The sequence below is a fragment of the Oncorhynchus masou genome, unplaced genomic scaffold, assembly GCF_036934945.1.
Source record: "Oncorhynchus masou masou isolate Uvic2021 unplaced genomic scaffold, UVic_Omas_1.1 unplaced_scaffold_1813, whole genome shotgun sequence".
NCBI lineage: Eukaryota > Metazoa > Chordata > Actinopteri > Salmoniformes > Salmonidae > Oncorhynchus > Oncorhynchus masou.
Window position 1 is genome coordinate 13,847 of NW_027008330.1, and position 27,197 is coordinate 41,043.

The 27,197-nt window shown below is 42.2% G+C and overlaps 2 protein-coding genes across 2 annotated transcripts; both read right to left on the minus strand.

The window, feature by feature from the left end:
* Positions 1-2,889: 2,889 nt before the first annotated feature.
* LOC135532320 (endoplasmic reticulum membrane protein complex subunit 7-like) lies at positions 2,890-8,425 on the minus strand. The gene is made up of 5 exons (XM_064959889.1): positions 8,085-8,425; positions 7,373-7,492; positions 5,299-5,437; positions 4,124-4,204; positions 2,890-3,838 (listed from the first exon to the last, which is right to left on the minus strand). The coding sequence occupies exons 1-5, from the start codon at positions 8,318-8,320 to the stop codon at positions 3,683-3,685; spliced, it is 732 nt and encodes a 243-aa protein (XP_064815961.1). The 5' UTR covers positions 8,321-8,425; the 3' UTR covers positions 2,890-3,682.
* A 5,729-nt stretch (positions 8,426-14,154) lies between these two features.
* Positions 14,155-23,141, minus strand: LOC135532321 (KATNB1-like protein 1). Its single transcript, XM_064959890.1, has 10 exons — positions 22,990-23,141; positions 17,526-17,656; positions 17,177-17,214; positions 16,626-16,926; positions 16,165-16,280; positions 16,033-16,083; positions 15,850-15,939; positions 15,517-15,621; positions 15,247-15,340; positions 14,155-14,904 (listed from the first exon to the last, which is right to left on the minus strand). The coding sequence occupies exons 2-10, from the start codon at positions 17,643-17,645 to the stop codon at positions 14,872-14,874; spliced, it is 948 nt and encodes a 315-aa protein (XP_064815962.1). The 5' UTR covers positions 17,646-17,656; positions 22,990-23,141; the 3' UTR covers positions 14,155-14,871.
* Between the last annotated feature and the right edge of the window lie 4,056 nt (positions 23,142-27,197).

Genomic DNA, 27,197 nt, shown 5'->3' on the forward strand with positions numbered 1-27,197 from the left:
GGGCTACAGGTGACTCGTGGGTCATTGGTCCCTGGGCTACAGGTGACTCGTGTGGTTCATTGGTCCCTGGGCTACAGGTGACTCGTGTGGTTCATTGGTCCCTGGGCTACAGGTGACTCGTGGGTCATTGGTCCCTGGGTTACAGGTGACTCGTGGGTCATTGGTCCCTGGGCTACAGTCGCTAACACATCACGACTGTTCTGTTTCTGGACCACAACAACATGATCTCTCCTGTGAATGACAGGATTCATGTCATACCCTGTCTATGTACCAGGAGATTTACAGAGAACAAAGAGACACCTCAGCAATCTGACTGACTAGTGACACCCACCTAGAGGACAGGGATTTGACTGACTACTGACACCCACCTAGAGGACAGGGATTTGACTGACTAGTGACACCCACCTAGAGGACAGGGATCTGACTGACTAGTGACACCCACCTAGAGGCCAGGGATCTGACTGAGTGACTAGTGACACCCACCTAGAGGACAGGGATCTGACTGAGTGACTAGTGACACCCACCTAGAGGACAGGGATCTGAGTGACTAGTGACACCCACCTAGAGGACAGGGATCTGACTGACTAGTGACACCCACCTAGAGGACAGGGATCTGACTGAGTGACTAGTGACACCCACCTAGAGGACAGGGATCTGACTGACTAGTGACACCCACCTAGAGGACAGGGATTTGACTGACTAGTGACACCCACCTAGAGGACAGGGATCTGAGTGACTAGTGACACCCACCTAGAGGACAGGGATCTGACTGACTAGTGACACCCACCTAGAGGCCAGGGATCTGACTGAGTGACTAGTGACACCCACCTAGAGGACAGCAATCTAGACAGAGAATAGTGGGCCATTGCAGATGTTACCCAAGCTGATGTGTTTCAGAACAGAGCAGGTGGCTGCTCCTTTGCTAAAGCAGTGCATTACATATGGATCCCTTTTGGGGACACAACAATCTCTCCCATGTTAGATTGGTCTATAAATAGACATCCAACTGAACAGTTGTTCCTACAGCAACCCTGAGTGTAGTTGATCATCAAGTGGTTTTTATTGAGGACATATATCCTGGATAATGGGTTTGAATATGCCTCTGCTTGCCTTCGTTTAAAACAAAACAACAAAACAGCTGTCCAAGCCGGGGAGAAGTTTGTCGGGAGACGTCGCTAATGGATGACAACGGCATCTCAATTCATTCACACTTTACGAACTGTGCAGGTGATACACTGTTTGTTTTTTTAAAGAAACTCCAGGGACCACTTTATGATACGTACAAAATACAACACAAACCAAGGTATGATAACTAAGAATTTCACTCAGAAAGCAAAGCAATTAAAAGGTGATCGATCGGGTGTAAGAAATATGGTTCACACTCCCTCTCGCCCACAAACAGCAATCCAATCATTTATACAGTCAGATCAGTGTTCACCTCTTGAGAATTGGAAAATAACCTACACTGTGCCTAGTTAAACCACTTTCATGTGGGTTACCCATTAAACTGATTGGTTGATGCATTTTTATCAATGTTTATTAATCAGTCATGTTCCACATCCCCATAAAAACCGCCAGACATTCCAATAAGGCAGTTCTAGAACATGACAGTCAAAGAGAGGGAACACACCATAGCGAATGTGGGCCGTGCGCAGTAGATAAACTGCTGTGTGTAGGGGAACGATGGTGATTCAACACGTAGAGTCAGGAAATGGAAAAGAAAATGAGGACAGATGTTCTCGGGTCAGAGGCGACAGGACAGCCGCCCGCTGAGCCATGACAGCGTTTATGGTGTTCCCTTCCCAAAGACTGACAGAAATATGGCTGAGACGCAAAGAAAATCAAAGGAGAGGGGTACAAACATGGTCAGATTAATACTGCCACTGAGAAAATTCTAAACAACCCGAGACATGATCTTTTTCAAGGAGTGTCACAAAAATAAGCATTCTGTCTACCCGCTATTCAAAGTGCTCTGAACAAATTAAGGGAATCGTTCACAAACATTGGCACATTCTAAGATCCGATGACAGTATTGGAAATGTGTTTTCGGACCATCCCCTGGTCATATTTTTGCGGGGCAGAAATCTCAGAGATCAATTGGTAAACTCTGATTTACCACCCTAAGGTATCCCTGCACAACGTCTATTTGCGCCCCCTACTGGATGTAAACTACAAGTGTAATGGCTGTGCTCAATGCAATGGCACTTATATATGTAGATCTTTCAAAACACCCACACACAGGGAAACAGATCCCAATTAAAAGGTGTTATCATTATTTACCTTATAAAATTGTCCTTGTGGTAAAAATGTGGGTGGAACAAAGTGTGAATTAAAAGTACAAATATCGGTGCATTGTAGCACCAGTAGGTGCAAAAACATGACTTATCCAGTGGTGGCCCACGAGTTGGAACCAAACCACTCGCGTTCACCCCAATGTTGTAACGGCATTGACCATGTCACCATCCCTAGGAGGGGGGGGGGTTGCCTGGATCTTTTAATTTAGATACCCATGCTCCCTTCAATCTCAATGTAGACTTTGATCAGAAGCCATTCTTGTGATCTTTGTGATTTTGCGTTTCATTGTAAATGTTTGTAGGCTTATGGAGCCAAATTGTATCTATGATCAGATGCTATCCATTCAAGTTTTTGGTATGTTATTTTTTTTCATCTGAGAATGAACCAATGATATCAGGCCACACCCCGCCATGACTACAAACACCTGTGTGGGTGTGTCCTTTGACACTATATAAACTGGTCAGCCCGCAGTGTGTCATTATACCCTGATGAAGGCCGCTTGTCCGTCGAAACGTTGGACATTCGGTTCAATTATTTCATGTTCCCTCCCCAAGGAATACACGATCCACAGAACACAACTGATAACGAGACAGGTTCACCATTTACATTTTATTTCACCTTGGTATTTAAATAAGTATTTTTTTCATTCTTGATCATTAAAATTCTATCCATTTTACAGTCCATTCACAGCTGTATTACTTAGACCCCTCATTCAACTCTGGACCTCGAAGCCAGTTCCACTGCTTCAAAATAATAATAATATATCTCTCCTCTAATCAGGGACTGGTTTAGACCTGGGACACCAGGTGGGTGCAATTAATTATCAGATAGGACCGAAAACTAGCAGGCTACGGACCTCGTAGGGTCAGAGTTGAATACCCTGACCTCGGCCCTAACTAAAAAAAATTCAATAAAACCTCTGAATATGAATGCATTCTCTCATTCAAGTAGTTGAAGAATTAGAACTAACATACATGTATGGTGCCTCAGTAAAGTAGTACACACACCCAAGGGTTGTTAGAGACTGTTATCCCATTTAGCCAAGGAGACAAGGGTTAAACAACAAGGAGTATATGAAGGAACCAAGCAGGCATAACAAAGTCACTCACAGGTACAATGCAAAACATCAAATGAAGAGTAAAATGGGTTTCAACAGCGCAGTGCAAAAATGTTTTTTTTTTTTTTTTTTTAACCTCAAGCGTTCTCATATCCTCAGTCATTCCACTTACAATCAGACAGCCAGACTTGTATTTCAGACCACAATGAAAGACCCCTCTCAAAAAACAACTGTACAAATGAAAAAGCTCTTTAAAAATGCTATTATTTCCATGGTATGACTAGTTAAGAGTGGTTCCTCAGGCCCGGGGGTACATGTAATGTTCTGGTACTACCTCCTCTTGACTGCTGGGCGGCCACTAGCCTTGCTGCTACCTACAGCCTTGCTGCTGGAGCTCTTGGAGCCGGAGAACAGCTTGGTCATGAACTCAGACACGTCAGGTAGCTCAGGGTTGGGGTTCAGCATGTTCATTGACTGCTCCATTTCCTGGGAAGGTAGAGTGAATAAACACACACGATTAGTTAGTATCACACTGGTGTGACCTAGCCTGTTCTCAGATCTGTTTCTGCTATGGTATGACAATGAGAGTTGGCAAGACAGCACAAACACATGATGTAGGTGCTTCACATTGGTGGTGGATGAGGAGAGTTCCCTTACTATGAAATACACATTTAGATGAGCAAGTTTATCTAAAATGTATCAACACTGAATGTACTGGATGGCAGACAATTCCCAACAGGTGAGTAGAGATGTGTCAGAGTACAGGTTTACCTTTCTCATGTCAGGGTCGTTGGTGTTGACAACCTTAGGGAGCAGGACGATAATGAGCAGAGGAAGGACCATCATCAGGACCTGGGGAATCAGACACGCATTAAATCAAATACATCACACGCTTCGTAAACAACAGGTGTGGACTAACAGTGAACGGCTTACCTACGGGCCCTTTCCTAACAATGCAGAGTAAAAAAATACACACACACACACACACACACACACACACACACTTGGGGTCACTCAGAAATGTCACTGTTTTTGAAAATAAAGCACATTTTTTTTGTCCATTAAAATAACATAGAATTGATCAGAAATACAGTGTAGACATTGTTAATGTCGTAAATGACTATTGTAGCTGGAAACGGCAGATTTTTTTATGGAATATCAACATAGGCGTACAGAGGCCCATTATCAGCAACCATCACTCCTGTGTTCCAATGGCACATTGTGTTAGCTATTCCAAGTTTATAATTTTAAAAGGCTAATTGATCATTAGAAATGATCAGCTGAAAACCGTTTGTACTAATTAAAGAAGCAATAAAACTGGCCTTCTTTAGACTAGTTGAGTATCTATATGCGTTTCTTTCAAAAACAAGTGACCCCAAACTTTTGAACGGTCATGTATATTACACAGTACCACTCATTCCAGGGATTTTCCATTATTTTGACTATTTTCTACATTGTAGAATAATAGTGAAGACAAAGCTATGAAATAACACAAATGGGATGACATAGTAAACAAAAAAAAAAGTGTTAAACAAATCTAAATATATTTTCTATTTGAGATTCTTCAAAGTAGCCATCCTTTGCCTTGACGACAGTCAAATGTTAAACAGCAGAGGGCATCACATATTATTTTCTGATATTGGCTAGACCTTTTATTCTATTACTCACTAGTACAAACACCATGTGAAAAAAGGCACTAGTTAAACGACACCTGTTAGGGAGGCATGTGTGTTGAAGGACCGGTATGATACCTTTGCATGGGACAGTAAAGCAATTACAATACAGTAATACTACACTATTACCACAGTAGGACTCTCCTCCAATCACAAAGCGGCAACTTCACATTTACTTAGAATCTGATGACACAGCATGGCCCTCTTTCATAATATGTGCCAAGGGACACAGTAAACACTATTCTATGCATCATTCGCATCTGATCATCTCACCATGGGATTCATGAGGAAGTCAGTCCACCCCCAGGTCTCTCTCTTCATGAAGTAGGTGTGTGGCCCAGAGGACCTCAGCTGGAGCGGGTACGGCTGCCGGATCACCTCAGACGTCTTGATGAAGTTCACCAGGCGGGCCCTGTTAAGTCAACCACAGCTTAGACATCAAGTTGTCTTCTTCCCTACCATGTACACTAGCTATGAGCCTGGCAAAGAGGCAAGACATCAAGGGCACTTCTCCCAGACACAGAATAAGACTAGTCTCATACTGTCAATGGGAAACCGGGCCCCAAGTATGTGGACAATACATGTGGAAGATCATGAATGAAGATTAGAGGTCTACCGATTAATCGGAATGGCCGATTAATTAGGGCCGATTTCAAGTTTTCATAACAATCGGAAATCGGTATTTTTGGACACCGACTTGGCCGTTTTTTTTACACCTTTATTTAACAAGTCAGTTAAGAACATTCTTAGTTTCAACGACGGCCTGGGAACGGTGGGTTAACTGCCTTGTTCAGGTGCAGAACGACAGATTTTTACCTGCTCGGGGGATTCAATCTTGCAACCTTACGGTTAACTTCAACACCAACCACCTGCCTCTCAATGCACTCCACGAGGAGCCTGCCTGTTACGTGAATGCAGTAAGCCAAGGTAAGTTGCTAGCTGGCATTAAACTTATCTTATAAAAAACAATCAATCAATCATAATAACTAGTTAACTACACACGGTTGATGATATGACTAGTTTATCTAGCGTGTCCTGCGTTGCATATAATTGATGCGGTGCGTATCGTTGCTCCAATGTGTACCTAACCATGAACATCAATGCCTTTCTTAAAATCAATACACAGAAGTGTATATTTTTAAACCTGCATATTTAGCTAAAAGAAATTCAGGTTAGCAGGCAATATTAACCAGGTGAAATTGTGTCACTTCTCTTGCGTTCATTGCACGCAGAGTCAGTGTATATGCAACAGTTTGGGCCGCCTAATTTGCCAGAATTTTACGTAATTATGACATAACATTGAAGGTTGTGCAATGTAACAGGAATATTTAGACATATGGATGCCACCAGTTAGATAAAATACGGTTCTGTATTTCACTGAAAGAATAAAAGTCTTGTTTTCAAGATGATAGGTCATTAATATGGTCGAACCCGGAAACTAAGGCTCGTATTTCTGTGTGTTATCATGTTATAACTAAGTCTATGATTTGAGCAATGGTAGGCAGCAGCAGGCTCGTAAGCATTCATTCAAACAGCACTTTCGTGCATTTGCCAGCAGCTGTTTATGACTTCAAGCCTAACAACTTCCGAGATTAGGCTCGTGTAACCGATGTGAAATAGCGAGCTAGTTAGCGGGGTGTGCGCTAATAGCGTTTCAAACGTCACTGGCTCTGAGACTTGGAGTGGTTGTTCCCCTTGCTCTGCAAGTTCCGCGGTTTTGTGGAGCGTTGGGTAACACTGCTTCAAGGGTGGCTGTTGTTGTGTTCCTGGTTCGAGCCCAGGTAGGAGCGAGGAGAGGGACGGAAGCTATACTGTTACACTGGCAATACTATAGTTCCTATGCAATAGTCAAAGATTAATGAAATACAAATGGTATAGAGAGCAATATTCCTATAATAACTACAACCTAACACTTCTTACCTTGGAATATTGAAGACTCATGTTAAAAGGAACCACCAGCTTTCATATGTTCTCATGTTCTGAGCAAGGAACTGAAACGTTAGCTTTCTTACATAGCACATATTGCACTTTCACTGTCTTCTCCAACACTTTAAACCAAATTGAACATGTTTCATTATTTATTTGAGGCTAAATTGATTTTATTCATGTTTTATATGAAGTTAAAATAAGTGTTCATTCAGTATTGTTGTAATTGTCATTATTACAAATAAATAAATAAAACGGCCGATTAATCGGTCTTGGCTTTTTTTGGTCCTCCAATAATCAGCATCTGCGTCGAAAAATCATAATCGGTCGACCTCTAATGAAGTTATGCTGATACAGTACAAAAGAATGCGGTTTTGTTCCTCCCTCAACGACTCTCACACCCTGAACAAAACAACTATACCTCATTTTTCCTTTAGATGTGATGTCTACACGGACTGCTTCAAATTTGTATCCAGGTGAGATTACTTCCACAACGTAAGATCCCGAGGGAACATCATTGACGACAAAGCTGCCATCAGTTCTGCAGAGAGACAGAGAGGATTGAGAAATTCTAAGTTGCAGGTTAGAGATTTACTAAGGAATCAATGAACATTATACAGTAACAGCCATGTTCAGTTTGATCTAGCATTATAACAGGTGTTGGAGTCCTTGGCAAATTGGGCCCTTGGCCAGAGTGGGAACTAACAAAGTGTGTGTGTGCTAATTAACTAGCAAACAATATTTACTTCAACCCCTTGACAACGCACTGTGGAACTTGAAATTTACCACATGAAAAAGTTGGACACTCAGCATAGTCTCAATTAGTTATTCTTCATTTCAATTATCAGGCATTTGATAAACCAGACTGCAAATAGACTGAGATGATGACACCGCTAACGTCGTTGCTAGCTGTCAACTACAAACTAACGATGGGACAAGACTAACTACCAATTGGATATCACGAAATTGTGGTAAAAAAGTACCACAAAAAAAACGAATCTAGCAACATCGAGGCTGGTTGCTAGTAGTGACCACAACATAGGGCCCCGGCTAGTGTTAGCCCTTAACTTGCACAACAATCCGACAGCTGTAACTATTAGTTGTTGTTTTTTCGTTCAAGCCTCAAGTCTTACCTCATAAAGCCTATATACTCTTCACCCTCTACCGTGACTCGGGCTGATGAAATCCAGTCTTGTGTTTTCACTCCAGGAACGATTGCCCGACCCTCGAGTTTAAAACGATCCCCGTTTGGTTGAACAGATCCACTCGTCGCGATAGGCCCCGATTCTATATCGCTGAAACAGCACGCTAAAACAAACATAGCCTGTAGAAAAATACATAATTCTGATAGTCTACCATGCAGCAACATGTTTACGTTCAGTATTTCAACAATGATACGTTTTCTATTTAACTATAATAGAGTAGCTGAAATCATGTAGCCGACAAAGCAGGAGTAAGTTTTGCATCAGCTGTCTCTGCCGTCGGGATATATTGACGTCACGTTGCTACATAAAAAAAAAAATAAAAAAAAGTTACCGAAACCCGGAAAACGCAACTTCCTTGTCTAAACCGAGATCTGTCGATAGTCAAAACATCTATGATAATGGCCATTTACTTGCTAGTTTTTTTTTTTCCCTCAAGATCAAAGACATTAACCAGGTTTCCATCCAGTTTTTATGCGAGTAAAGCCATACCGTATAAAGGAAAATCACGACAGCTGTGATGGAAACAGGAAGTGCCGACAATTTGTTAGTTCGACATCGTGGGATCTTTTTGATCGGTAAAATTAATGATGCGATAAATGGCAGTGAAAAACGCTTCCATGCCCAAATATTAATATAATAACCATCATATCGAAGTAAGTTTGGAGTCACGTGATGATATGGTGTGTGGTCCTCCCACTACGACTCAGGAAACCATGCAGTTTATTAGGCGACAGATAAAATTATGATGAAAGTACATGGTGAGCTTGATGCGCCTTTCCAGTTAATATCGAGGGTCTGATTCTGGTGATATGATTATCGATGCAACTGCTGTGCGGTTTGACAAATACAAATGGCTTTTATATATAATAATCTCATCGTGTAGACCAGTCTACCTGCACTGTATCTGCCAGTTGTTGGCTAGATCGCACGTGTCAAGACCAGAGTAGCCACATTTGCTATTTAACGCAAGGTGTTTTTGTGACAAAACTATCGGTAGAGTTGAAAACAGAGGAAACCCATTTAACACACGGAATTTGGGATTTTTTTACAGGGTGTATGCAAATGTAAGCGAAAAAGTACACTGTGTGCCCCACGTCATCATGCACTTTAAAAGAAAAAAATCTGCAACAAATCCGGTGGTGGAAACGGGCATATTTTCTTTATGCGGATTTCAGAATATTCGCATGAAAATGTCGTCAATTGGATGGAAATCTAGCTACAGTCCCGTTATCCGAGGTTGTTTAATGACAAACGTTACTGCCTGAGCCAACTTTTTTGTCATGGTAGTGACCGACTGGTATAGCATGATTCAGATGGACATCTTTTCCCATTGAGGTATTTTCACAAACAGAAGCTAAATGTTTTCATAAAACCAGTGCAGTGAGTCTCTTTTCCCAGCAATATCTGTTCTCAGAAACAAAACATAAATGCCTCGGGCTAGACTTACATTGTTTTATTTATTTTTACACATGGACCTATTCATGTCATATACAGTGTCCTCTCATATCACCATATACAGTGTCCTCTCATATCACCATATACAGTGTCCTCTCATATCACCATACACAGTGTCCTCTCATATCACCATACACAGTGTCCTCTCATATCACCATACACAGTGTCCTCTCATATCACCATACACAGTGTCCTCTCATATCACCATATACAGTGTCCTCTCATATCACCATACACAGTGTCCTCTCATATCACCATAAACAGTGTCCTCTCATATCACCATAAACAGTGTCCTCTCATATCACCATACACAGTGTCCTCTCATATCACCATATACAGTGTCCTCTCATATCACCATATACAGTGTACTCTCATATCACCATATACAGTGTCCTCTCATATCACCATATACAGTGCATTTGCCCTCATATCACCATATACAGTGTACTCTCATATCACCATACAGTCAATTCAGAAAGTATTCATACCCCTTGACTTCGCCCACATGTTGTTGTGTTACAGCCTGACTTCAAAATGGATTACACTCATTTTTTTCTAACCCATCTACACACATTACCCCATAATGACTAAGTGAAAACATGTTTTTAGAAATATTTGCAAATGTATTTAAAATGAAATACAAAAACCTAACTTACATAAGTATTCACACCCCTGAGTCTGTACTTTGTAGAGGCACCTTTGGCGGCGATTACAGCTTTGGGTATGTCTGTATCAGCTTTGCACATCTGGTTTTGCAGATTTTTTCAAGCCCTGTTAAGGTAGATGGGGAGCAATGGTGAACAGCAAATCTTGAAGTCTTCCCACAGATTTTCAATGGGATTCATTGAAGCTTTGGCTGGGCCACTCAAGGACTTTCACATTCTTGTTCTGAAGCCATTCCCGCATTGCTGAGGCTGTATGCTGCTGACCACACCGCTTGTGTCGCACGCGCTGCAAAATAAATGTACACGTACATGTTATTCAATCATTGCACCCACACTGCTCACACGCGTCAACGAGCGTCTGCGTAGCCAGGCTCTGAAATAGATCTTGGTTCCATTTTTGACGCTTTGATGCGCTGCAAGTCCCGCCTCTCATCTCCTCATTGGTTTTTAGGAGCACATACCCATTGGTTTTTAGGAGCATATACCCATTGGTTTTTAGGAGCATATATACCCATTGGTTTTTAGGAGAATATATACCCATTGGTTTTTAGGAGCATATACCTATGTGGGTGATTGAAAGATGAACTGAGGTCCACACTCCAGTCCAGTTGGTGGTGGTAATGCACCTCAAAGTTGGTTGCCAACCACCATATAAAGTCCAAAGAAGAAGAAGACGGAAGGAGGAGAGATACCTAGAAACTAACTCAGTTTACCCTTTTATCTGTGGTCAGAGTAGAGGACCTTGTGCATTTCAGGTAAAATAACAACCGAATGTTTCTATCCCAGGACAAATTAGCTAGCAACAGCAAGCTAGCTAAATTGCCATAAATGTTTGCTTAATGTAATTGGTTCAGAGTTAATTTTGATACTTCAACCTGCATGTCCTGCTCGCATCTGGTGTGTGGGGACAAAATCAACTTGCGCGGTCAGCATGTAAGGTCATCTGCACTCTGAAGCAGGTTCTCATCAAGGATTTGCCTGTATTTGGCTCCATTCATTGTTTCCTCTATCCTTACCAGTCTCCCAGTCCCTCCCGCTGAAAAGCATCCCCATAGCATGATGCTGCCAGCACTATGCTTCACAGTAGGGATGGTGTTAGATCAAATCAAATGTTATTTGTCACATGCGCCGAGTACAAGTGTAGTAGACCTTACAGTGAAATGCTTACTGACAAGCCCCTAATCAACAATGTGGTTTTAACAAATAAGTGAAAAGTATTTACTAAATAAACTGAAGTAAAAAAAAATGTATATATACAAATGAAAAATAGAAGAAAATGGAAAAAATAAACAATTAAATAGCAACAATAAAATAACAGTAACAAGGCTATATACAGGGGATACCAGTACAGAGTCAATGTGGAGGCTGTATACAGGGGATACCAGTACAGAGTCAATGTGGAGGCTATATACAGGGGGGTACCGGTACAGAGTCAATGTGGAGACTATATACAGGGGGTACCAGTACAAAGTCAATGTGGAGGCTGTATACAGGGGGTACCAGTACAGAGTCAATGTGGAGACTATATACAGGGGATACCGGTACTGAGACAATGTGGAGGCTATATACAGGGGGTACCAGTACAAAGTCAATGTGGAGGCTGTATACATATGTAGTCAATATGCTATATACAGGGGTACCAAAGTCAATGTGCGGGGGCACAGGAAGTGACTAGGTAAAGGTGAAGTGACTATGTAGTAAACAGAGTAGCAGCAGCGTAAAAATGGAGTCATTGCAAATAGTCCGTGTCGATGGGTGATGAGCTGTGCCTGTCTTTCTCTAGACATAGCACTATACATTAAGGAGTTGAAGTTGTGTCCTATAAGACCAGAGGAATCTTTTTCCTTACAATCTCAGATTCTTTCACGTGCCTCTTTCTCGGGAGTGGCTTCCATCTGACCACTCTACCATAAAGCCCAGATTGATGAAGAGACTGTTGTCCTTCTGGAAGGTTCTCCCATCTCAGCCAAGGAACTCGGTAGTTCTGTCAGAGTGGTCGTCGGTCATCTCCCTGATCAATGTCCTTGCCCAGTTGCTCAGTTTGGTCAGACGGCCAGCTCTAGGCAGGGTCTGGGTAGTTCCATATTTTCTCAATGATGGAGTCCACTGTCCACAAATTTTCAACACCGTAAAACATGTTTTATACCCTTCCCCAGATACACTACATATACACAAAGGTATGTGTAAACCCCTAAAACATGTTTTATACCCTTCCCCAGATACACTACATATACACAAAGGTATGAGTAAACCCCTAAAACATGTTTTATACCCTTCCCCAGATACACTACATATACACAAAGGTATGTGTAAACCCCTAAAACATGTTTTATACCCTTCCCCAGATACACTACATATACACAAAGGTATGTGTAAACCCCTAAAACATGTTTTATACCCTTCCCCAGATACACTACATTTACACAAAGGTATGTGTAAACCCCTAAAACATGTTTTATACCCTTCCCCAGATACACTACATATACACAAAGGTATGAGTAAACCCCTAAAACATGTTTTATACCCTTCCCCAGATACACTACATATACACAAAGGTATGTGTAAACCCCTAAACATGTTTTATACCCTTCCCCAGATACATATACACAAAGGTATGAGTAAACCCCTAAACATGTTTTATACCCTTACCCAGATACATATACACAAAGGTATGTGTAAACCCCTAAACATGTGTGGATCTGTATTTTTCAGCCACACCCTGTTGCTGACAGATGTATAAAATCGATGGGTTTTCTTTGACCGAGCAGCCACACACAAGAACACCATGCTCAATGTCAAGCATTGGCTGGAATGGTGTAAAACTCACCACTGGACAGGCGTTCTCTGGAGTGATGAATCACGCTTCACCATCTGGCAGTCCAACGGCCAAATCTGGGTTTGGCGGATGCCAGGAGAACGCTACCAGCCCGAATGCATATTGCCAACTGTGAAGTTTGGTTGAGGAGGAATAATGGTTTGGGGGCTGTTTTTCATGGTTTGGGTTAGGCCCCTTAGTTCCAGTGAAGGGAAATTGTAACGCTACAGCACACAATGACATTCTAGAATATTCTGTGCTTCTAACTTTGTGGCAACAGTTTGGGTAAGGCCCTTTTCAGTTTCAGCATGACAATGCACCCGTGCACAAAGAGAGGTCCATACAGAAATGGTTTGTACAGATCGGTGTAGAACTTGACTAGCTTGCAGAGCCCTGACCTCAACCCCATTGAACACCTTTGGGATGAATTAGCACGCCGACTGCAAGTCTGGCCTAATTAGCCAACATCTGTGCCTGACCTCAGTAATGCTTGTGGCTGAATGGGGGGGGCTAACTCCATATTAATGCCCATGATTTTGAAATGAGATGTTCGACAAGCAGGTGTCCACATACGCTACATGACCAAAGGTATATGCCTCAGAATTCTGACTTACAGACGGTTCCCTTAGACTTCCTGGTAGTTACACTGCCAACTGTGGGACCTTATATAGTCCAGTGTTTCTCTCTAAATCACGTCTAAAAATTGAAATTGGCAACAGGTCGACTCCAATCAAGTTGTAGCATCATGGATGATCAAAGGAAAGTGGAGCTCATTATGAAGTGTCACAGCAAAGGTGTGTGAATACTTATGTAGAAGAGATTTCTGCATTTCATTTTTAACACATTAGCAAAAAAAAACGAATCTAAACAAGTTTCACTGTCATTATGGGGTACTGTCAGTAGATGGGTAAGAAAAATGATACATTTCAGCCTGTAACACAAAATGTGTAGTAAGTCAAAAAGGTATGACTACTTTCTGAAGGTGCTGTATAACCAGGGGCATAACACAAATATCAAGTGCCCACCATTTAAAATACTAAAATATAGATAAAATCCTTCAAGACAGATTTTAGCAAATTTATTTTAAAGATGATTAAAAGAATCACTGTATTCACACTTTTACAGTCAAACGTCATTCATGAACAGGAAACAACAACAGGAAGAGCTCTCATAACTTAAGACCAAAATAGTTTTAAGTTCTTCATTCAGGACATGATTGGAAGAATCGAGAAGTATTAAAACTAGGAAGGGGCATTATTTTACATCCATGATCTGTGCAGGTTTTACACACCATGATGAGGAAGAGCGGCTGTGGTGAGAGAGAGAGAGAACTTGGCACGTCACAGAGCGGCCCAAGACCCAGTCTCAGCGCGCATCCGAAATGGCACCCTATTCCGGTAAAACCTGCCCTATAGAAGAAATAAGGTGCCATTGTTGCCAAGTCTCATGGAGGTTTGACTGAAGAATTGCCCCGTCGCTAGACGTCGATCCACTTCAATGTGAAGTAGTCATTCCTGGTTTTGCAAAGAGAAAAAGGCTCCTTCCTCCCCTTGCGTCTCTCCTCCCTCCTTTTCTTAGTGTCTCTGCAGCTGTGATCGAGTGCGGAAGTTGTCTGAATTGCTCAGGTCATCAATTGTCATTTAAATAGAACAGTTTTCCTGTCGGTGTGTGGAGCATTGTCTTGTCTTGTCTTTATTGCCACTGGCTCCAGGTAACGATTAAAAACACAGCTCTCTCCGGCAGTAGTGGTCGCTTCCTCAGTGCTACATTGACTGATTGGTCAGCGTAGTTGTAACAAGTAAGACTCAATGGCCTGTTGTGAGAGAGAGAGAGAAGAGACCGGTGAGAGACAACTTGTGAAACGTCAATCGAGACCAGGGATGGGCAACTGACGGCCTGTTTTGTAGGCCCCCGGATCAAAATGTGGGGGGGGGGGGACAACAAAATGTTAACTTAGGGCCCCTGAAAAGCTAGGGCCAGCTCTGACTGCATATGTGGGTATGGATTTGGGTATGCAGATCTGCAAGCTTACCGAGACCCCTCATGACGAGTTCAGATTTTTGTTGTGGTCCCTTCCTCCATATCTAGAGCCAATGGCCTTGGAATGAACGAAGACAAAGGATAAATAACACGAAGGGTCGCCATGACACCTTACCTTTGCCATCTCTCCTGTAGTTCCTGGAACTAAACATAATCGGGGTCCTTCTTCCCACAATTCCAACAGCTGCTGCTTCAAGACTTGGAGGTTCCTGTAAACAGATGTGAGTCAAATCAGGCTTGTAGCAAAATCATGCAGAGCCTTCTGTGTGCGCTGCCACCAAGACCGTAACCGTGCTGTCCGGAGAAAGAGGAAGTTTGGTAAATATAAAATGTAAAAATGTTAAAGAAACCAAAACACCAAAATATGAAAAGCTGTTAAATATACCTGTCCTCTGAGGAGCTGTCCTGCAGTCTATTGCTGTTTGTGGAGAGTTCTGGCCACCATTTCTTAATGACAGACTGAATCCAGTGTAAACCAACAATCAAGTGTCTGGTAAAGAAACAGAACAAAATGATCATCCATTATGGATCCCACATGTACTTCTACAGCAGTCAAGTGTCTGGTAAAGGAACAGAACAAAATGATCATCCATTATGGATCCCACATGTACTTCTACAGCAGCAGCAACTACAGGTCATTGCTGTAAAAGAGAACGTGTTCTCTTGTCAACTTACCCGGTCAAATATATTTAAAAAAAAATTCCACAGTTGAACTCACTCTTCATATTTACTGGCGAGGATGGTTTTGACTTGTGGCAGGAGGTCTACACAGCAGCCCAGTGATATGCACGGCACTTCGTCTTGAAGGCTACAGAAGCAAAAACAAGTATTAATTTGTGTCTCAAGTTCACTCATCACAGCCATACATTAATCATGTTTAAATACAAACTGGGATACTCACTTTTTAGTTATTACCGGCAGACAGTCAAGAAGCACGCCTGTGTCTTCAATTCTATGGAACAGTGTTTATTGGATGTGAACATGTTGATTAAAATCATTAACGGTATGTGGGCAGGAAGATAGATGTTCCTACCTGATCAGGTATGCTACTAGTTCGCTGGCGTTTCTTCGCCATAGTGTCAGAGCTACATTTAATCGGAGATTCCTCCCAAAAAGCACGTGTGTCATTGCGTCATGATCCTTCGATAGCTGGTCAGGAAAGATACCCACAAGGCAGTGGGGCATGACAAAACAAGTCAATACAATCCACTTCAAAACGCTACAAAGGATCAAACAGAAAACACTTGAATTGTCTCAGAAAATAGAAGTGACACTTTTCTTTCCAATAAACAGGGTCTACCGATCTATCCCAGTGTGCAAGGATTGGAGAGGTATTGAGAATATGGTGACAATTCCAAACCTCTGAGGGTGCCTAGAGCGCAGGGGGCAACGGTTTGATGGTGGGAATGGACAGTGTGATAATAAGTGATAATGATCATTGATCAAGAGGGCCAGGGTAGGGAGTGAATTGGGGACTGGCTGGTAGTATCTCACCTCAGTGAAGTAATCACCATACTTGTTTCCTGGCCCTGCCATCTTGGAGCCAGCTTCTGCTACAGAGTTCACAGGGAAAACGCAGTTGTCATTGTAATGTATGGCCTGCACTTCCTCTGGGCAGGTCAGTTCATTCTCCTTGTTGGCCATGTCACAGACAGCCCGACCTGCGGGGGGCTCTCTGTGGCTCACGCCGGAGCTCACCACTACGCTGTGACGCGACAACGAACACTTTCTCTTGTAGCACACAGACACTTGTTTTGCTCTGCCGGAGATGTGTGCACCGCGACTCACGGGGAATCTGTTGGGGAGGAAAGGAGTACAGTTTAAAAAAAAAAAAGATATATAAATAATTAAAAAGGATTTTGTCTTGATACATGCACTGGTTAGTTAGGAGACTAGACACTATGGTAGTGTTTGGAGAAGTGCTCGGGGAAAAAGATGGAATTGTGTTTCGATGGTTAGATCTTCCCCAGTGACTGAGCAGCCATAATTGCAGTGCCAGGAAAGGCAGCTTGTGCATTAGATCTACATAGAACTGAAAAACTCACCGGTCTTTATCTATTTCTTCCTTAATTAAAAAAACCACCTAAAACAAAAAGGATAAGTGATAAAAACGTACAGTTTTCTTTAAAAAGATAAATGTTTGACTAAGGTTAGTAAACACCTCTTGGTTCATATTCATAACAGAATCTGCCACACTGTGTGCATTTACACGATCAGCGTCAGATTTAACAAACTGTGAAAACTCTTTCTCGCCAATGCTTAGAACAATTGAATGATTTTAATACAATGACAGGGATTGTGCAAGTGCACACTGTGTGTGTGTGTGTGTGTGTGGGAGGGAGGGGGACAAGTGGAGAACCGGGATGCACACTTCCCACCTTGAAATCCACTCACCTCCTTCATATTCTGGTCAGCTGCAGAGTGGTTGCTGATGTGATGGAGAAATTCATGAGGTTTGTCCTGGTTGAGCTGTTGGAATTCCCTGCTCTGCCTATCATGACTTCCAGAGGCCATAGTAAGAGACACTATTGGAGAGAAAAAAAAAGAAAAAAGTAATTCATTCATAGTGCACAAAACATGCCAAATTATAAGGTCAACCCCCCCCACCCCCCCCTTAACCCAAAGTTGTCTGAACTGTCACTTCACTAGCAGAAACAACCCACTCAAAACATGATACAGCGCATTCAGAAAGTTAAAAAATTAAATAAAGTATTCAGACCCCTTGATTTTTATCCACATCGTTACAGGCTTATTCTAAAGTTAATTACCCCCCCCCCCCAATCTATACACAATACCCCATAATGACAAAGCAAATGTGTGCAAATGCATAAAAAATATAAAAAACTGAAATGACATGCACATAAGTATTCAGACCCTTTACTCTACTTTGTAGAAGCACCTTTGGCAGTGATAACAGCCTAGGGTCTTCGTGGGTATGACACTACAACCTTGGCACACGTGTATTTGGGGAGTTTCTCCCATTCTTCTCTGCAGATCCTCTCAAGCTCTGTCAGGTTGGATAAAGAGCATTGCTGCACAGCTATTTTCAGGTCTCTCTAGAGATGTTCAATCGGGTTCAAGTCCGGGCCCTGGCTGGACCACTCAAGGACATTGAGACCTGTCTCGAAGCCACTCCTGCGTTGTCTTGGCTGTGTGCTTAGGGTCGTTGTCCTATCGGAAGGTGAACCTTTGCCCCAGTCTAAGGTCCTGAGTGCTCTGGAGGAGGTTTTAATCAAGGATCTTTGTACTTTGCTCTGTTCATCTTTCCCTCTATCCTGACTAGTCTCCCAGTCCCTGCCACTGAAAAACATCCACACAGCATGATGCTGCCACCACCATGCTTCACCATAGGCATGGTGCCAGGTTTCCTCCAGACGTGACGCTTGGCATTCAGGCCAAAGAGTTCAATTTTGGTTTCATCAGCGGGCTATCATATGCCTTTTACTGAGGAGTGGCTTCCGCCTGGCAACTACCATAAAAGTCTGATTGGTGGAGTTCTGAAGAGATGGGAGAACCTTCCAGAAGGACAACCATCTCCACAGAGGAACTCTGGAGCTCTGTAAGAGTGACCATCGGGTTCTTGGTCACCTCCCTGATCAAGGCCTTTCTCCCCAGATTGCTCAGTTTGGTCGGGCAGTCAGCTCTAGTAAGAGTCTTGTTTCCCAACTTCTTCCATTTAAGAATGATGAGGCCACTGTTTTTTAAATTTAATTTTACTAGGTAAGTCAGTTAAGAACAAATTCTTATTTTCAATGACGGCCTAGGAACAGTGGGTTAACTGCCTGTTCAGGGGCAGAACGACAGATATATATACCTTGTCAGCTCAGGGATTAACCACTAGGCTACCCTGCCGTACTTGGGGACCCTCAACGTTGCAGAAATGTTTTGGTAACTTTCCCCAGATGGCAACTGCTTGGCCTCCGACTGCAAGGCATGCACTTGAGTAGAGGTCGACCGATTATGATTTTTCAACACCAGTACCGATTATTGGAGGACCCAAAAAAAGCATTATTTTTCACACACACACACTTGTAATAATGACAATTACAATAATACTGAATTTACAATGAACACTTATTTTAACTTCATAATACATAAATAAAATTGATTTCGTCTCAAATAAATTTTTAAACATGTTCAATTTGGTTTAAATAATGCAAAAACACAGTGTTGGAGAAGTAAAAGTGCAATATGTGCCATGTAAGAAAGCTAACGTTTAAGTTCCTTGCTCAGAACATGAGAACATATGAAAGCTGGTGGTTCCTTTTAACATGATTCCCAGTTAAGAAGTTTTAGGTTGAAGTTATTATAGGACTATTTCTCTCTATACCATTTTGTATTTCATATACCTTTGACTATTGGATGTTCTAATAGGCGCTATAGTATTGCCAGCCTAATCTCGGGAGATGATAGGCTTGAAGTCATAAATTGTTCTGTAAGCATTGCGAAAAGCTGCTGGCAAAGGGAGGAAAGTGCGGTTTGAATGAATGCTTACGAGCATGCTGCTGCCTACCACCGCTCAGTCAGACTGCTCTATCAAATAATAGTCTTAAATATAATAAACACACAGAAATATGAGCCTTAGGTAATTCATACGGTCAAATTGGGAAACTATCATTTAGAAAACAAAATGTTTATTATATCAGTGAAATACGAAACCGTTCAGTAATTTATCGAATGGGTGGCAACCCTAAGTCTAAATATTGCTGTTACATTGCACAACCTTCAATGTTAGGTCATAATTATGTAAAATTCTGGAAAATGAATTACGGTCGTTGTTAGGAAAAAAAATGGTCTTCACACAGTTTGCAACGAGCCACGCGACCCATACTGCTGCATATACCCTGACTCTGCTTACACTGAACACAAGAGAAGAGACAATTTCAGGAAACGCATTGATTATATGCAATGCAGGACAAGATAGTTAGCACTAGTTTATCATAAACCATGTGTAATTAACTAGTGATTATGTGAAGCTTGATAGTTTAATAAGATACGTTTAATGCTAGCTAGCAACTTACCATGGCTCCTTGCTGCCTCCACTCGCATAACAGGTGGTCAGCCTGCCACACAGTCTCCTCGTGGATTGCAATATAGTCGGCATCCAAAAATGCTGATAACCGACTGTTATGAAAACTTGAAATCGGCCCTAATTAAATCGGCCATTCCGATTAATCGGTCGCCCTCCACACCTGAGCTCAATTTCGAGTCTCATAGCAGTCTGAATACTTACGTGAATAAGGTATTTCTGTTTTTAATAAATATGCAAAAATGTCTAAAATCCTGTTTTTGCTTTGTCATTAATTAAGGGGTATTGGTGTAGATTGATAAGAAGTTTTTATATATATATATATATTTTAGAATAAGGCTGTAACGTAAGAAGATGTGAAAAAAAGGAAAGGGGTCTGAATACTTTCTGAATGAACCGTATGAGTCCGTCATAGCAGGCGTTGCAGTGACAATGGAAGTCTGCTGTATGCTGTACTTGTTTTATAGGGGTTCATGACCTGGTCACAAAATCTCCTTATATTACAAGCTGCGTTTAACTGATGACTGTACTACTACTAGTTCATAGGACAACTATGAGTCGACTAGCTACACGGGAACAAGTTGGTCTAAATTAAAAATGCCGGATTACAATACACTGTGCCTGTAACATTAATCTAAGCTAGCATTGTCAACAAGCGCCTGTCAACAATGCACTAGTGTAGCTAGTGGTGCGCGACTAGGATTTTTTGGGGGAGTTGACTCCGTCTCCTGTGTTTGGGAGTCACACTTGCACGACTCCCAACGGCACGCTCCAACGGACGCGCACACATGTACACACTACCTCATTATTGCAGAGTCCTACTACGAAGACTACATTTGCATTCTAGAGGACTGACGACAGCATGGTGTTATCAACTTACGCCTATATATAAAAAAAGGCCTATTTCGTTTGAATATAGAAGGTAAAGTGTAGGAACTATAATATTTCATTGATACTTCTGCTGTGTGCAACCTTGATGGATCCCATGGGATGATGCTGCGCTTGTAATTTCCCCAAAGTTTAGCAGGGATGCCCTGCTTCACGATCTACTACCTAGGACAGGACTCTCCAACCCTGTTTGTGGAGAGCTGCCATCCTGAGGGTTCACTCATAACCGAGCACAGCCAATTCAATAATTAGCTAGTTGATAAACTGAACCAGGTTAGCACTTTAGGAATCAGGTTGGGAACCCTGACCTGGTAGGACATAAGCCAGGGTTTCATTAAATAGGCTATAAACAATACTTATTGTAGTTACGCCCAATTTGGGGGGGGGGGGGGGGTCAGTTAAGAACAAATTCTTATTTACAATGAAGGATGATGCTGGGCCAATTGTGCGCGTATGGGACTCCTAATCACTGCCGGATGTGATGCAGCCTGGATTCGAACCAGGGACTGCAATGATGCCTCTTGCACTGAGATGCAGTGCCTTCGACCACCATGCCACTCGGGATCCCCCTACCATGGATCAATTACACTGATGCATTGAAGAATAGCTTAGCCATATGCATTGATAGCCTAATATATATGTTTGGTGAATTTACGAGGCATTGTAGACAAGACATTGCGATAAACAGATTACAAGATATATATATAGCCTATTCTGCCCCGATCCTCTCTCCCTCCTCACTATGAAAACTGTAGTGTGTCTTGTAGAGTAGCTCAGCCTACTTACTCATTGATAGCCCCTACTTAAGTGAACTTAAGCAGGCCAATAAATTGCGAAATACTGCATTGCAAATAGCCCAACCGATGTATGGTTCTGACTGTCTGCCTGATGAACGAGATGCCTACCTATGCCTACCTGGCGGTGTCCCTCTTCTCTATATATCCCTAGCTAATGTCGCTCTTTCTTTGCTGTGAAATATCAGAGTTTGTTCTCGGGAAGTAGCCTACGGCAACTAACGTTAGTTTTCTCCGCAAAAATACCCTGTCGAAGACCAGGGGAATCAAAGCTTGACACCCATAAAGGGGAGACGGGCCAGGAGTTGACTCCCTCTAGCAGACTAACAACGAAGACAAGGCGTTGGCTATGGTCAACCATAACGTACCTACTACTAGCAGCAAACAAACTAGAAAATGTTACAAAGCAGCAAACATTGTTACATGATATCTTACCTCGCTAGTTAATAAGTACACATTTAGCTAGCATAGCTAAGCTTTGCCAGCCCACAGAGTAAGTTACGCAGCGATGTCAGTTAGCATCAAGCTCCCTAGTTAGCCACCTTTCTAGAACAATGAGCTATGAACACACACACATATACATATATAAGTAAAGCAGCTCTCTAACTAAGTGTTAACTACGAGTCTAAATGTTTTGATAGTAAACATGTCGAAATACTAATCTTTATCGGAGTGGCAAGAAAGCAGGCACGCTAATGACATGTTAATTAGACCCTCTCCGACTAAACCTTTATCACTAAACCGTGGAGTTTAGTCGGTTAATGAGACCCTCTATAGTTAGCAATTTGCTAACGGGCTAATATTATATTTTTTAAATAGCTAGTAAATTAATGAGATCCGTGATGGGGCCTAACTATCTGGCTAGTCCAGAAAAACATTTAATTTGTTCAGGCTAACGGAGTTGTCGAGCTCAAAACTAAGCATAAAGTGTCAAAGTTTAGCAGTAGCTAGCTTGACTAGCTACTATTGGAGATGTCGACTAGCTTTGCTGTTGATAAGTTAGCTAGCTAAGACTAGATAGCCTAGCAAAGGGTGGGTGGCTAACTAGCCAGCTAACGTCGGCTAGTTTTATTTCTAGGAAACATATGGCAAGAAAAAAAGTTGATTCAGCTACTAATTCAGTTATTGCAATCATTATTTTACTAACCGTCACATTTTGCGAAATGTCAGGATTCTCCTCAGCGATGTATGTCCACGTGGAAGTAGTAAGGAATTACCTGTAAAGTATAAACCTGCAACAAATGTCTGGCTAGCTTTTCAAATTGAATTCACGTTCAGAGCCATTCAAATGAATACACCGTTTGCAAGGATTATGGGATTGATATTGGCAGTGACAATAGTGGAGTTTTTGCGGTACCTAGCGACGAAAAGTATAACTACACCTGACATTTTGTGTCTGGTCGTCGTTCTCCCTCTGGTGTTAGATGTGTATTTACACATGGTGTTACGTCACAACACTAAAACAATTGTCAGTCCATTGGTAAATAACTTTCAGTTGAAAAAAAAAGTACCTACTACAACCTACCAGAAAATGCTGCTGCTATAGCTAGCTATGTTACAGCTCTTTCTCCTCCCTGTGAAACTGGGACCCGGACTTCCTGATGGGCTGACCACAGGTGAAGGTAGGTAACAACGCCAACGCCACTCTGATCCTTATCACGGGGGCCCTACAGGGGTGTGTGCTCAGCCCCCTCCTGTACTCCCTGTTCACCCATGACCACGTGGCTAAGGAGGTCTCCAACTCAGTCACCAAGTTTGCTGACGACAGCAGTGGTAGGTCTGATTACCAACAATGACGAGACAGCCAAGAGTGAAGAGGTGAGGGCCCTGGAGGAGTGGTGCCAACATCTACAAAATGAAGGAGCTGATCGTGGATTATAGGAGACAGCAGAGAGAGCCCCCATCCACATCGAAAGGGTCAAAAGCTTCAAGTTCATTGCCGTGCACATCACTGATGACCTGAAATGGTCCCTCCACACCAACAGTGGGGTGAAGAAGGTGCAACAGCTCCTCTTCAACCTCAGGAGGCTGAAGAAATTTGAAATCAGGAGGCTGAACACCCTCACAAAGTTCTACAGATGCACCATCGAGAGCTCTCCAGGGGGTGATGTGATCAGCTCCAACGAATCATCGGGGGCACACTGCCTGCCCTCCAGGACATCTACAGCACCCAGTGTCACAGGAAGGCCAAGAAGATCATCAAAGACCTCAGCCACCTGAGCCACGGCCTGTTCACCCTGCTACCATCTAGAAGGAGGAGACAGTACAGGTGAATCGAAGCTGGGACCAGGAGACTGATAAACATCTTCTATCTCCAGCCAATCAGACTGTTAAACAATCACCACTAGCAGGTCTCCGCCCTCTATAATCTAGAAGGCAGAGACAGTACAGGTGTCGCAAAGCTGGACTGAAAAACAGCTTCTATCCCCGGGGCATCAGACTGACAAATAGTCACCACTAGCCGGCCTCCGCCCAGTACCCTGCCCTGAACTTTAGTCACTGTAACTAGCCGGCTACCACCCATTACTCAACGCTGCACCTTAAAGACTGCTGCCCAATGTACATAGATAGAGTTAATGAACACTGGTCACTTACTGTTTCATCCTACTAGTCAAGGCTCATCCTATATAACTACTACTGTACACACATGTTCTATGCATATACTGTCCGTACTGTCTATACACACCATTTATACAACAGGCTTAAAATTCCTCCACCATACATTATTTATTTTTTATTTAACCTTTATTTAACTAGGCAAGTCGGTTAAGAACAAATTCTTATTTACAATGGCGGCCTACCCCAGCCAAACCGTAACCCGGAAGACGCTGGGCCAATTGTGTGCTGTAAAAATCCACATTTATTTATCTGTTATTGTGAATATTGAATTTCTACCCTATTTTACTTCTTGACTTCTTGCACCAGCCAAATTACTGTCTATTATAGGTCTATTATTATACGACTGCTATGCTAGGGGAATAGTTACTGAATAAACACAATAACAGCCATACTGGTCTGCTGCTTGGTTAATAGAACTAAACCCAGAAGTCAAATATTTATCTTTATATTAATGGCAGTTTATTTGATGGAATTTGTGTGTGTGTGTGTGTGTGTGTATGTGTGTGTGTGTGTGTGTGTGTGTGTGTGTGTGTTAGTGGTACTTAAAATAGTTACATCCAATTTTATATGAAAAAAAAATCAAGAAATATGTTGGATTTTTAGATCCAGACAGCCACAGAGATGAGCCTGCCATTTTGTGGTTATGTTTTATCCAGCTGCTATAACCGACCCTGATCATTTCCGGGATATTGGAAGTATAAATAGAATCAAAGATAGACTCTTTGGGACACAAATGAAACAAACCCAAACGGTGGAAATTGATCTCAATCACCGTAATTTAGCTGCTGAATAAACAGTTACCATTTCATTTGGTATGTAGCTACATAAATGTTTTGATGTAATAGTTTTATAATAAACTGGCCAACTGAAACTAACGTAAGTGCAAAACAAATGGTCTTTTATCCAAGGTCATCTACCATGTGACCTTGACATTTATGGGCACCGAATCAATATTAAATCGAACTGTTTGGAAAATTAGATTTTACTCTTGGCTTACCTTCTATAAAAACAGTGAAATAGCACATCCAACACTCGTTCAGTTAGTAAACAGAAGCACAGAGCCTGAAGAGCTCTGTTGACATGGCATCAGTACCTGTGAAGAGATCCAGAATGAAATGACAGTTTCAAGGAAGTCAATGTCAACCATCTTAACAGCTGTAGACGGACCATGAGACGTCTCTCCTCGGTTCTCCATGGTCCAACGAAGATCCCCAAAACTCCTAGAATAATGAAGAGAAGGATGACCAATGAGAAAATATAGTTATTTGTTTTTAAATTTGTGACATGACCATCATGACCGTAAGTCCAGGCCTTGTTAGAACAAAACCATTAAAATGCAGTCAGCTGCCTTTAACCAATAGTGCTCATTACACAGTAAAGAATAGGCCTTTATATAGGCCTTTATACTACTGAATTTTCATGGTGAAGTTCCATACACACAAGGAATGATATAATACATGCCCATACTGTATAGGTTTATTTGCTGAGGCCTATCAGGATGTACTGGACATTGTTCTGTAGCCATGCTGCTTATAGAAGAACATCATGCAACCTCTGGAACTTAAAAAGAGTAATAATGTCTTTGTGACACGCTACAAAGTATCAATGTTTTTTTCGTGTGACAATCCGTCATTTAACAGTTCAAGGAAGGAAACGCGGAGTGGGAGGGAGGGAAAAAAACCAAACACAATGTTCCTTTTGCTCAAACAAACTATTCTCCCCTCTCTTTCGCAAATTTTTTTTTATATAGAAAAGAACTCTACAATACATACAGCTTGTGAAATAACTGATTTTCTCAGACAAATGCCACCACCCACAGTGTCAAGTCCAGTCCAGTTTGTAAGAGGGTTAAGAGATTTCCATTTACACACACAAGGATTTCTAGGACAATATTTCATCTACATAAAACAGCTTTGTTATAGGGACTCCAGTCTCCATGTTGGAAACAGGTCGAGTTCATTACGAGGAAATCCAGTCTGAGGTACTTTTAGTGGAATTCTCTGAGGTTATTCAAGACTAAGACTGTTTGAGCAGGAAGTGCTTATGGATAAGGAGAAAACTGCATGTTTGCTGTGTAAAACAGACATACAAATATCTGTCTCTGCTGTGTGAAGTAGACTCACATCTCTCTGCTGTGTGAAGTAGACTCACATCTCTCTGCTGTGTGAGACAGACTCACATCTCTCTGCTGTGTGAAGTAGACTCACATCTCTCTGCTGTGTGAGGCAGACTCACATCTCTCTGCTGTGTGAAGTAGACTCACATCTCTCTGCTGTGTGAAGTAGACTCACATCTCTCTGCTGTGTGAAGTAGACTCACATCTATCTGCTGTGTGAAGTAGACTCACATCTCTCTGCTGTGTGAGGCAGACTCACATCTCTCTGCTGTGTGAGGCAGACACATCTCTCTGCTGTGTGAAGTAGACTCACATCTCTCTGCTGTGTGAAGTAGACTCACATCTCTCTGCTGTGTGAAGTAGACTCACATCTATCTGCTGTGTGAAGTAGACTCACATCTCTCTGCTGTGTGAGGCAGACTCACATCTCTCTGCTGTGTGAAGTAGACTCACATCTCTCTGCTGTGTGAAGTAGACTCACATCTCTCTGCTGTGTGAAGTAGACTCACATCTCTCTGCTGTGTGAAGTAGACTCACATATCTCTGCTGTGTGAAGTAGACTCACATCTCTCTGCTGTGTGAAGTAGACTCACATCTCTCTGCTGTGTGAGGCAGACTCA